General features: G+C 37.3%; 2 protein-coding genes across 4 annotated transcripts; one reads left to right on the forward strand and one right to left on the reverse strand.

Moving 5' to 3' along the window:
- Positions 1-1,529: 1,529 nt before the first annotated feature.
- On the forward strand, positions 1,530-6,744 carry LOC140826267 (vacuolar-sorting receptor 1-like). Of its 3 annotated transcripts, XM_073188471.1 has the most exons (13): positions 1,543-1,649; positions 1,745-2,290; positions 3,018-3,710; positions 4,584-4,672; positions 4,765-4,834; positions 4,921-5,004; positions 5,176-5,252; positions 5,326-5,407; positions 5,689-5,771; positions 5,937-6,003; positions 6,077-6,205; positions 6,273-6,382; positions 6,459-6,744. In XM_073188471.1, the coding sequence occupies exons 2-13, from the start codon at positions 1,996-1,998 to the stop codon at positions 6,534-6,536; spliced, it is 1,857 nt and encodes a 618-aa protein (XP_073044572.1). In that variant the 5' UTR covers positions 1,543-1,649; positions 1,745-1,995; the 3' UTR covers positions 6,537-6,744. The 3 variants fall into 3 exon arrangements, with proteins under 3 accessions (XP_073044571.1, XP_073044574.1, XP_073044572.1); XM_073188470.1 differs by having other exon boundaries at positions 1,530-2,290; XM_073188473.1 differs by having other exon boundaries at positions 1,532-2,290; positions 6,276-6,382.
- Positions 6,745-9,221: 2,477 nt separating this feature from the next.
- On the reverse strand, positions 9,222-11,804 carry LOC140826268 (probable serine/threonine-protein kinase PBL11). The gene is made up of 4 exons (XM_073188474.1): positions 11,151-11,804; positions 10,408-10,665; positions 10,142-10,261; positions 9,222-9,979 (listed from the first exon to the last, which is right to left on the reverse strand). Exons 1-4 carry the CDS (start codon positions 11,802-11,804, stop codon positions 9,566-9,568), a joined length of 1,446 nt encoding a protein of 481 aa, XP_073044575.1. The 3' UTR covers positions 9,222-9,565.
- Positions 11,805-12,125: the final 321 nt, after the last annotated feature.

A 12,125-nucleotide genomic window follows, 5' to 3' on the forward strand; every position in this document is an offset into this window, starting at 1 on the left:
TTAGATTCACAAACCCATCGCAACTAAAAAATGAATTATTATTTCTTTACTAATAAAATCATGCCCAAATTCATAATTAGGAAAATTTTAATAAATATTGAAAATCTAAATATTTTTTAGCTGGAATAATTATAAAGCAGTGAGTAGTCACCGTTCCATTTGTTTCGAACAAATGAACTCAATCCCAGGAATTCAACAGCTGGAAGGTCGAGATCGAGAGATGTCGCAAAAAAGTCATAGAACTGTGCGGACAAATCGATTCCATCAAATAGTTTCTAGTTCGACACGACAATATTGTTGCCTTGAGCTACATCGGTTTGGAGTTTGCCTTCACCATCCCCGGATTCAATGGAATTTTGTACACTTCGTTTTGACTAAGCAAAGAAGAACTTGCAACTTTTTAGCCATGAGAAATGTATAATTACTGAGTTTGGTCCATTTTTTTTGCTATGCTCTAGAGGATGCTGCAATTGAGTTGTACTTCTTATATCTAGTAGGTTTGTGTGTATCTGACTAATGGTCCATAGATATCTAGTAGATTTTTGTGAGTATGATGAGTTCAATTTGGACCAATAATTCTTAGCTTTATGTATCAGTGAACTTTGCTTCACTGAGAAATCTTGAATACAATGATTAACCATAGGTATCTTGAGAGAGAAAATATCGCAACACTTGGCCAAATGAAGTACGAATTATTCAATTGTTTAGTTGTTGAATGAGTGACGAATGAACTCTTACCCTGTATATACAAGTTCACTGCATTGTCCATGTTATTAATCTCCAAAATATTCTACACTACTCTACACAATAGATGATTCTAGATCTTCTTACGTATTTATATTCTATAAAATATAAGTGTATTATAGAATAGTCTAAATCTTATATCAAGTCTTCAGATCTTGCTAGATTGTCCCAGAAGTCGGAAGCTTGTAGACCCAAACTTTTCCATAATATTCTAAGTCATTCCACATGAACCTAGAATGTTTAAGTTTTGTTCACAATGTTCCAAGAACTTTTGCATGAACCTAAAGCCTTCAAATTTTTATGCCTTTTCAGCTTCTCTGGAAGATTTTTTCGACTTCAAAGAAATGCTATAGCACTCAAGAAGATTATGTATGTCGCCAAGCCTCTATGACACATTTCCTTCCTAAAATCTTTGTGTATTGCAGTTGAAACTGTTGGGTCGTAACATTCTCTCCCACTTAATTTGACGTCTCCCCCGTTGCCTTGGAACACCGGGTCGCTGGAACACTGCAAGTCTTCACCTTCCAAGTCCAATGTAGTTGGGTAGTTGGGTTTCTAAATTAAACAATTTCAATAATAATTTAATGTATTTAAATACATCTAGACTTAGAGATGGAAATATTTCCCAACATCCCAATTAAGATTCCATATTTTGATTATTTTTAAAAATAATTATTTAATCGATAAAGCATATCCACCGAGTAATTTTTTTTGTTTAAATAGAGAAGGTAATTTCAAACCAGGGTCCGTGTGTAGTTTAAGTATAATTAAGGGGTTATTTTTGTGTTTAACACGATTGTTTAGCTTTATCAGATTACGGGTCTCAAGTGGCTTCCGCTTCGAGGGGTATCGTTAGATTTTACGTAGTCAAGTCTCGTGAATAGCTTGTGAACAGAGTCTGGAGCGTAATCACACGTTATTCTTTTTCTTTTGTTTTTCATCGATATATATTTTCTTAAATCGTCCTGGTCTTTTTTTTTCTCTCTTTTGTTTGTATAAGCTCAAATTTTGGAGTGGAGTTTCGACAAACTACCATCTTTTTGGGTTTTCCGCGATATCTATGATCTGAATCTCGTTGATCAGTGTTAAAGATTCTATTTTGCATGAAGAAATGTTTTGATTTGTGTTGTGTTAACGGAAAACAAGCGGAGTCTTCAAAAAGAAGTAAAAGGGTTGCTCGGATTCATATTTCTTGATCTGGGTCAACCGACCTATTTTGTTCCATGCTTTCCTGATTGAAGGGAAAATAAGATGAGGGAATTATTTGGACTTTTGGTGTGTGTTTGGTTTGTTCTTCATGGGTCTTGCCTGGGAAGATTTGTTGTGGAGAAGAACAACTTGAAGGTGACATCACCAGACTCATTGAAAGACGTGTACGAAAGTGCGATAGGGAATTTTGGGGTGCCTCAATATGGTGGGACATTGGTAGGTTCTGTGTTCTATCCAAAATCTAATCAGAAGGCATGCACGAGTTTTGAAGATGCGGGTATTTCATTGAAGAATAAGCCTGGCGGCATTCCTATCTTCCTTCTTGCTGACAGAGGAGGTAAAATTCATTTATTTCTTTTTCGTTTTTATGCAAAAGGTAAATTGAGTTTCATTTTCTAGCTTTTTTCACCTTATGTTATTATTTTCTTGTGATTGCTAGTTAAAGAGAGAAGAAATTCTACATGCGTTTCCCGTTAGTAAGCTCTAGAAATTAATAATGCTCGTTAGATTATATGTTCTAACCATAGGTGACATCGGAAGAATATCATGGTTTTGTATTTTCCAAGCAAAAGATGGTTGGTGCACTTGTATTGTCTACTTGATCACATGCATTTTGATATATTTGGCTACCAATTCTTTAATAATCTTCACGTTGAAGATAATTTAAGCACAACCAGGCCAGTTTGTTCCAGCATTCCTTGTTAAAAGTTCATCTCAATGACTTGATAAGGAGAAGTACAAATTCTCTGTGGAATCTCCCATGGATAAAATTTAGAAGTTGGTATTGATCCATTGTGCTTGTTATAAAGAGAAAATTTTAGGGCTGTAAGTCCTGAGTTTCTCTTAAGCTATTCCCCTTTAGCTTATGCCATATGTTTGTATTTTCTTACATATATGTGCTTAGGTTATAATCATGTCTGTTCGTTTTTAAATACATGCTTGTGCTATTAGGTGTTAATCTGGGTAGTTCTCTAGCTGTTATGATAAAATCTCGCTTACTAGCATTCTAAAATATTGTTACCTCACCTCCATTTGCTATATAATCTTTATTTATTTTCTGGCAGATTGTTATTTTACATTGAAAGCATGGAATGCTCAGAATGGTGGAGCTGCAGCTATTCTCGTTACAGATGACAGGGTTGAGCCTCTTATCACAATGGATACTCCTGAAAAAGAGGATGCTAAGGCAGATTATCTACAAAACATCAGTATCCCATCAGCGCTTATCAGCAAGGGTCTTGGGGACAAAATAAAAAATGAATTATCTAAAGGACAAATGGTAAGTATAAACCTTGATTGGAGGGAGGCTCTGCCACATCCTGACGAGCGTGTTGAATATGAACTCTGGACGAATAGTAATGATGAGTGTGGTCCCAAGTGTGAAAGTCAGGTAGCTTTTGTGAGAAACTTTAAAGGGGCTGCCGAGATTCTTGAACAGAAAGGCTACACACAGTTTACTCCTCATTATATCACTTGGTATTGTCCTGAGGCATTTATTTTGAGCAAACAGTGCAAGTCCCAGTGTATCAATCACGGTAGGTATTGTGCGCCAGATCCTGAGCAAGATTTTAGCAAGGGATACGATGGTAAGGATGTCGTTGTGCAAAATCTACGTCAAGCCTGCTTCTTTAATGTGGCAAATGAAACTGGAAAGCCATGGCAATGGTGGGACTACGTTACTGATTTTTCAATTCGATGTCCTATGAAAGAGAAGAAGTATACTAAAGAGTGTGCTGATCAAGTAATCAGATCACTTGGTAGGTCAATTTATTTTTGTGCAACTAATCTTCGGAAGAAATTTTAATGTTATATGTATTCAAAATGCACTAATAGACAACCGGGGCTATGTAAAGGTGACAGTTACTATATGGCACTTTTTGACAGTTACTATATGGCACTTTTTGACAGTTACTATATAGCACATTTTATTTTATCACCCATATAGAATTGCTTTTTATTTTTTTCTGAGAATATTATGAACATGTTAATATCTTCTCCTGTTCGAGCTTATAATCTGCTGTTTATGTGTATTTTATCCATTATCATCCTGGAGGTCTTTAATGTAAGCAGCCTATTGTTTATAATTGTTGTATGTTGTATAATCATCTTAATGTCAACGGCCTGAAGTCTTTGGCATATTCGTGACTCTTGATCAGGAATTAATCATCATCACGACACAGTAAACCCCTTCTGTTTCTGATTGATGTGGTTTTTACTAGGATTACGGACTTGGCTAACATTCTGTCACTGTTTTTTATGTATTTGATGGGAGAGTTGGATGAATGACCTTATACAAATTTGAATTTAGAAAAATAACCACCATTTGTTAAAATATCACTGCAAAATGAGTTTATGTGTTTTTTTCATAGGTCGTTTTTTTAAATAAACTAGCGGGAAGGTTAGAAATTTAAATGCCCCGTATTTGATTACCGACTTTGAGCTAGTGAAACTTTTTTTAGTGATGGAGGTTCTGCCTGTCCTTCATTGACTCTCAATTGTGGCCTCTGTCTTCTGAAAATTGCCTTTTTTGTAGTTCATCTTTTACATACTTTAGTTAATGTCATAAATAAGTCTCCATGTTTTACAAACCCAGGCCACTACTTGCTCAATGACTAATGGTTTCTCCACAGGAGTTGATGTTAAAAAGATTGATGAATGTATTGGAGATACTGAAGCAGATGTTGATAACCTAATACTAAAAGCAGAACAGGAAGCACAGGTTTAATTTCTTAAAAACCCTTGATATATTTTATAGCATTTTGGTGAGAGTTTAAATTTGAGCTATTAACCGATGATGCATTTCATTTTCAGATAGGGAAGGGTTCAAGAGGAGATGTTACTATCTTGCCAACTCTTGTTGTGAACAACAAACAATATAGAGGTGAGAACTTTAATTGACTACCCCCTGCTTCCTGAGTCATACCGAAGAAAAATAGGAATTTTCATGTAACCAAGTTTGATCTTCAGGCAAGCTGGACAAAGGAGCAGTTTTAAAGGCCATTTGTTCGGGTTTTGAGGAAACTACAGAGCCTGCCATTTGTTTAACTAAAGGTCATTGTTTCTACTCTATTTCCCAATTTTTTTCGGCAATATGTTTTGTATAAGTCCTCTATCAGTTAAGTATGTAAGATTTTGAAACATTTACCTGAATTGTACCACAAATATTCCCTTTCTTACTATCTACGTGCTAAAGTTGCAATTTAATGTGTTCTTTTGGGGCAGATACGGAAACAAATGAGTGCTTGGAGAAAAATGGTGGATGCTGGGAGGATAAGACTGCTAATATTACTGCATGCCGGGTAGTCACATTTTTTAGAAGTTTCATCTTTCGACTGTTAATTGTTGTCTGATTGGCATAAAAATTTCTTACAGGATACGTTCCGGGGAAGGGTGTGTGAGTGTCCCATTGTGCAGGGAGTGAAGTTTGTTGGTGATGGTTATACTCACTGTGAAGGTAATTATTACTGCCCTTTACATCATGTCCACTGCCCTTTAGGTCACTGTAACCATCTAATCTGTGCACTCTTTTTTAGTTATCATTTTGAGTCTTTATTTTTACACAAATGTTTCTTTCACAGTCAGTTTTCAATATCAGTTATACCCATTGATAATAGAGATGAAAAACTCTTCTATTTAATTTCATTTGTTAGCAGATATTAGAATTTATTTTTAGTTTTCCTGTGTTGCTTTTAACTTCTGTTATGCATTCATAGTATTTTTGTCTTGGTCTCACAGCTTCTGGACCATTGAGATGTGAAATAAATAATGGAGGGTGTTGGAAGGGAAGCAAAGGTGGGAGGACTTACTCGGCATGTGTGGTGAGTTGACTGACACCTAACAGTCAAATTGTTCTTTTCTTCTGCGTTTTATTTATTTATTTATTTTATTTTTTTGGGGGGGTGGGGGTGATTCCATCCTATTTTTCTAGTTCGTATTAAGGCACAGTGTGGCAAAAAGTTAAATGTTTGATCTACAATTTTCAGGATGACCATTCAAAAGGTTGCAAGTGCCCACCAGGATTCAGGGGTAATGGTGTTAATAATTGTGAAGGTAAAAAACATACTAACATGTAGGAACTGTCCGCAATTTTATTTCAGAGACTAAGTTGGGTTGTTTGGTTTAGACATTGATGAATGCCAGGAAAAGGTGGCGTGCCAATGTGCAGACTGCAAATGCACAAACACCTGGGGAAGTTATGAATGCAGTTGCCGTGGGAACTCGCTGTACATACTTGAGCATGACACATGTATAAGTAAGTAGTTCATACATGCAACAAAAGTTGAAATGCTTGTGATGCTTAATGATCATAATATTTTTAGCAGGTAAAGATGGTAGTAGCGAAGTTAGGTGGGGTTTTGTGTGGTTTGTGATGGTGGTTTTGGTTGTGGCTGGAGTTGGAGGATATGCAGTGTACCACTACAGGATCCGGGTATGTGTATTGATTTACTATCTAAGTTTGGTACTTGTTTCTTACTTTCTGATGGAATGAAACATTATTTACGCAGAGATACATGGACTCAGAGATCCGGGCTATCATGGCGCAGTATATGCCATTGGATAATCAAGGGAATAATGATGTTTAGAAATTCATTACCATTTATTTATTTGTTTGTCAAAGGTCTTATCCAGTTTGCTGATGTAGCATTTTCTTACATATGGAAACTGAAACCATAGGTACTGGTTAAAAGAATATAACTGAAACTGTGATTCTTACTGGCTTCAACTCTATCTGTCTGGATGTTGTTCAGCAAAGGCATTGACTGTACTCAATACAACACCATCTATTTTACATTTGATTATTAAGATTTAGAAACCGTATGCAGGCAGGAATATAAACCTTTTGTCCTTGCCAAAACGGGATACCTGTATTTGCAATCTGAGTAGTTTTTACAATATAAACAAACCTTTTGTCCTTGCCAAAACGGGATATCTGTATTTGCTGTTATATTTACAAATATCATAGGGGTTATTTTTCACCAACGGCTACATCCACTTCCAATCGAGGAAATTTTTCTCGAAACCAACTGAGCTCTATGACTCATGGCTATAATTTGTGTTCGGTTAGGAAAACTCCTGTGATACATATTTTTTTATGATGATGGAATCCAAACCTATTATCTTTCGGTATGTAACAGGTAAAACTTCGGTCTAAGTTAGTACTTTACAAATCACGTCAGTCAGGTAAACCATATTAGACATGAAAACTTGTGGGATAGAGTTGCCCGAGAAAATGTGGTTAAAAGAATCGAATTCATGGCAATTTGTCAAATATTCACTTAGTCCATCAACTTGAACATCCTGACTCGAATATTATTTTGTTTTTGGATTTCGCGGTTTTTAGCTACAGGGACATCTTGGTCTTATTCTTATGTTTATTATATTATTTTTCGAAAGAGAAATAAATGGACAAAAACTACCTGCATGGCCATGCCACTACAATATTAACTAAACCACTGAAGTCTGTATAGTAACAGTGGTACTAAATAAATGCATATTAAATGGATCATTATTCTTCGACCCAACACGCGTTAGATGGTTTCAAAAAGTTGGCACCAACAGCCATTTGTGCAATAAATTAAAATTTGAAAATCAAATTTTAGCAATTGCAGCTCTTATTTTCGCTGTTTTTAAGTGATTGCTGGTCTTATGGGTTCTCCAGTGTGGGGCAATATGCTGCTAATAAGTGCTTCCGAATTATGACTTTCTTGATTCTTGTGGACTGAACACACAACATCATAAAAATATGTTAAGTTACGTTATTGTCAAGAATCTGTAGGCTTCCAAATTGGTGGCAATGGAAAAAATGGAATCTGCGATTTCTAAGAGGTTTGGTGATGAACAAAGCACGTTGCTAGACCAATACGAGAGGCTGTCCTTTGAATTGCAACTCAACCAAGCCATGATGGGGCGGAGCCTGTCGAAGTCACTATGCCTAGCGCAGCCACAACACAAGGGGAAGCATGCGAAACCAGTGAGACGTGGTTGGGGTTCGGGTTTTCAGGAGGCAATAAGAAAGTTGTTGAGACCAATATTTCTTGGTAAACATGGAGCGAGAAAAGATGGTGCAGATCCAAGGACCCCAGGATTTGGTGATCAGTGGGCACGTACTTTTCAGGAGTAGCAAATTGCTAGCTGTACTAAACTTTCAGATTTTTTGCGTACTAATGTTGGAGCTTAATATGTAACAGAATCGGGATTTACATCTACTGCCCCTGCTTGCCAGTTTCTGAACATGTTGGATGTTGTGTTATTAGCTTGGCCTTTTAATTTTGAGAATAAAAAATTTGACTTGAATTTCCAAGGCTGTGTGGTATACATCTATCTATCTGAACCTGCTCAGTTTACACTTTCATCTTTAGTTCATCCTTGATAATTAGTCATGAACAACCTGCTTTCTCCTCTATTCTCTTCGTGGAATAAGCGTTTCCCACTCATCAACAATCAACCCCTTGTCTCTGATATCTATTCTTGCAAGTGCACCAGAGTCCATGATTTTCTTGATACTGCTTCTTCTTCACAAATCCTTGAAGCTATCGAGATTTTCCCAAGAAGTGGAGGATTGCCAACAACCTTAGCCAACTTTAATCGGATGTTGACGTCTTTCATTACGTTGGATAAGTTTGAAATGGCATTGAAACTGATGTCCGAGTTAATTTGGGTTTAGATACAGATAATTGGACGTGTTCAATTCTGGTATGCCTTCACCGTAAGGTTAACGAACCGATGGAGGCCAAAATCTTCTGGAGCGCAGGAAGATGGGTGGGAACCCACTATCGCTACTTTCACTATATCGAAAAATTCTTTTTGTAAAATAGGAAGATTTCTAGATGCCTTGGAAGTGTTTGACGATTTGGAATGGCTGGATGAAGCTCTACAAATGGACTAGACTCCAAATGTGGTAACTTGCAACACTTTGTTGAACGGCTTCTTCTAAGAAGGAATATTGGCTTGTTGAAGCGAACGAAGGAGAGAAATTGCAGGTCGGAATACAAAAGCCATAACACACTGTTCCATGAATTAAGTTAATTGCATCACAATTCTGGGGGCATCATTGGAATCTTATTTGATAATAGCGCCCTGCGGACGCCACCATTCCACTCGCACATTCATCAATGAATGATATAATAGTACTACTAATTTCATTCATTATTATTATGTTCATAATAATTATGATAATTTGAATCAAGAATAACAGGAATATATAGATAGGAACAAAATAAATACCTCCCAAAAAAAAAAGGTTTCAGCGGCAATTCAAAATGAAGAAATACCGAACACAAGAAAAGTAACTTCATTTACAAAACCATCGCAACTGTATGACATCCATGTACCATGTAACATCGGATTATCTGAAGTTAATAAAAAAATAAGAAAAAAATGGTCGCTATGGACATCCAGAAGCCTTCAACACTGGATCAACGTACACTTGACGCCGATGATCTCTGGTTGCTTTCTTGTCGATCAGTTTCTTCCATCGACAGGCGTAGACGAACATATTTTAGGAGGTAGAGCCAAGGGCCGTGCAGACAGCCTAGTAAGAGAAGTAGATGCTGCAATTGTCGGGGGTGGAGAGATATTTGATCTTGGAGCTGGAGTAATAATACCATTCAGGCTAGGTGATCTTGACATGTATTTCCCACTTACCTGCCCTTGGTTCTTGCAGAGGAAACCGAGAGGTATACTTCATGTCTTGGATGGTTTTGAGATGCTCCACAATAGTTCTCATGGTTGGCCTCTCTGACGGATCAACTTGGAGACATCGTTGAGCAATATCAGCCACTATCCGAGCAGCTTTGAGTGGGTAACGACCCTTAAGTTGCGGATCCATGATTAGAGACAATCTACAGTCATCTGCCAGGAAAGGTCGACTCCATTTGACTAAATTTCTCTCCTCCTTCGAATGCCTACTGTCAAGGTTTTTCTTGCCGGTGAGCAATTCAAGAAGAACAATTCCAAAACTCCAAACATTGCTCTTCGGGGTTAGCAACCCTCGTTCGAGTGTCTCCATTGAAAGATTTGCCATAGCCTGAACAAATATTGAGAAAATTCAGCAAAATGACGATTTTGAGGGGCATAAGGAGATGAGTCAGAAAAACAGCCCCACCCACAACAGTGCATACTAAATTATATATCATACAGAAAGACGCATGAGAATTATGTTACAAAGCACATGCAAAAAAACACTTACAACCGAGCTACTGGATATGTCTGTTTCTGGAATATGGCCAAGGCAACCATATCCAGAAAGCTTTGCACTAAAATCTTTGTCAATCTGAACATGTACTGTTGAAAATTCATGGAACATTGCCTGTTCAGAAGCCAGATACAAGTTAATGAAAAATCTCAGTGCAAACCAAAACCGGTGGCAGCAACAAGAAACAATCAACTAATATACTGTACTCGAACTACACAAACGTTTATTAAAATTTAAATGGTTTAGATAATCTTGATTACCTGAAAGGGCCCTTCCTCATGCAGAAAGGTAAGACCTTGTGCAGCAGAAAAAGCCACTTTCATTCTGCTGTTCCAGTCAATAGGTGGACCATCAGATCTTCCATACAGAATCCTATCCAAGCTTCCGTAGAATAACCTTTCATACACCAACATCCTGTGATCAGAGCCTTCGCGTGCATAAAAACCAACCAATTTACAGAGGAAAGGATGCTGCAACGATGCCAGGCTATTCACATCATTGACAAATTCCTTCCAACCCTGAAAAAGCAAAATCAGATAACAAGTTAACTCAAAGTTACCCAAGATGTTAGAAGTATCTTTAAACTGATATTGTGCCCAATCAGGTAGAGCTAAAGTTAAAATGGGATAAGAGGTTAGTTAGAAACTTAGAATTCAATGAGTCATTACTTAGATGAAACAGAAAGACATGTCCTTGTATCAAAAAGAGAGAGACACATGTCCTAAAAACCAGAAATGACAATCATGGACGCAAACAGTATATATTAACTTCAGTGTGGAAGAACTGTAATGAAGCGCCAAAAGTTCACCATTTATGCAACAGTAAATATCAGAATATATGAACTTTAGTAAGGAAGGACAACAGCCAATGAAGCACCATAAGTTCACCCACTTATGTAACACTAATTATATCCCATAATGAGATGATGACTTGTAAGAAAGATCAAATAGAGATGCTGAACCACCAATTCAAAATATCAGCACAGATATGAACCAAATGTAACCTGGTTGGAAGACTGAAGTCGAGTAACTGTGGCTTCAAACTTCCTTGAACCTGAAATATCATCCCCAAACGAAGCTCGATATATGACAGAAGAGAGACCCTCAGACATGCATCTCTCCGGAGAGAAGTTGTGACAAGCTGATGCAATTTCATCATATGAGAAGTTAATAAGCATTCCTTTACCCGGTAGGGTCAGAGGAACTGTAGGAGGTAGGGGAAGTGGTCCAGATGTATCAAGTAGGCCACTGTTATTTATCATCTTAAAGCTTGATGTAGTCTTCAGAACATTAGTGCCATTGGGTGATGGAAGAGGAAGTGGTTGAGGAGTGGGAGAATTATATTCTTTAATTGATCCAATGCGACTGGTGGGCTGCTCTTGTTCCTCACATTCAGCAGATGTTAGTGCATCTTGTTCTGTAGCATCAAGACTTGAAGGGGCCGACAATGCCCGTGTTCTACTACTGCTAATAGCATTATTTGACGGGCTTGGTTTTACTCTATTTCTAAAGCTGGGTGGTGCAGACTGCAAAGATCGTGTCTCAGTTTGGGGTTCAGGTAACATAGTTGGTGAATGCTCCTGAGGCTTGACACGTTTGATATAGATGGTCTGCTCAGATTTTTTTTTCTTACTCTTAAGTACAGTAAAACATCCCATATTGAACGTGAAAATATCCAGATTTGAACCAGGTACGATCAGTTCCTGTGAACAACAACAAAGACGAATTATTATACAGCAAAACTGTAACACGACGGATTCAGTATCATAATCCTTGCATAATTAAAAAATCTTAGGGAAACCAAAACCACTTTGAACTAGAAAATGGTGGGGTGGGGGTGCTCCCCCAGCTGAGTCCCAACTTTTATACCATATTGCCTCAGGGTCAAAATTTAATGATTTCCCAGGTACAATTCCACTCAATCGTCACATATAATTAAAGCCTAAAATTAGGGAAATCTAACAGCTGATGCTATTTTC

The sequence above is a fragment of the Primulina eburnea genome, chromosome 3 (genome assembly GCF_022965805.1).
Source record: "Primulina eburnea isolate SZY01 chromosome 3, ASM2296580v1, whole genome shotgun sequence".
In the NCBI taxonomy this organism is placed as follows: domain Eukaryota; kingdom Viridiplantae; phylum Streptophyta; class Magnoliopsida; order Lamiales; family Gesneriaceae; genus Primulina; species Primulina eburnea.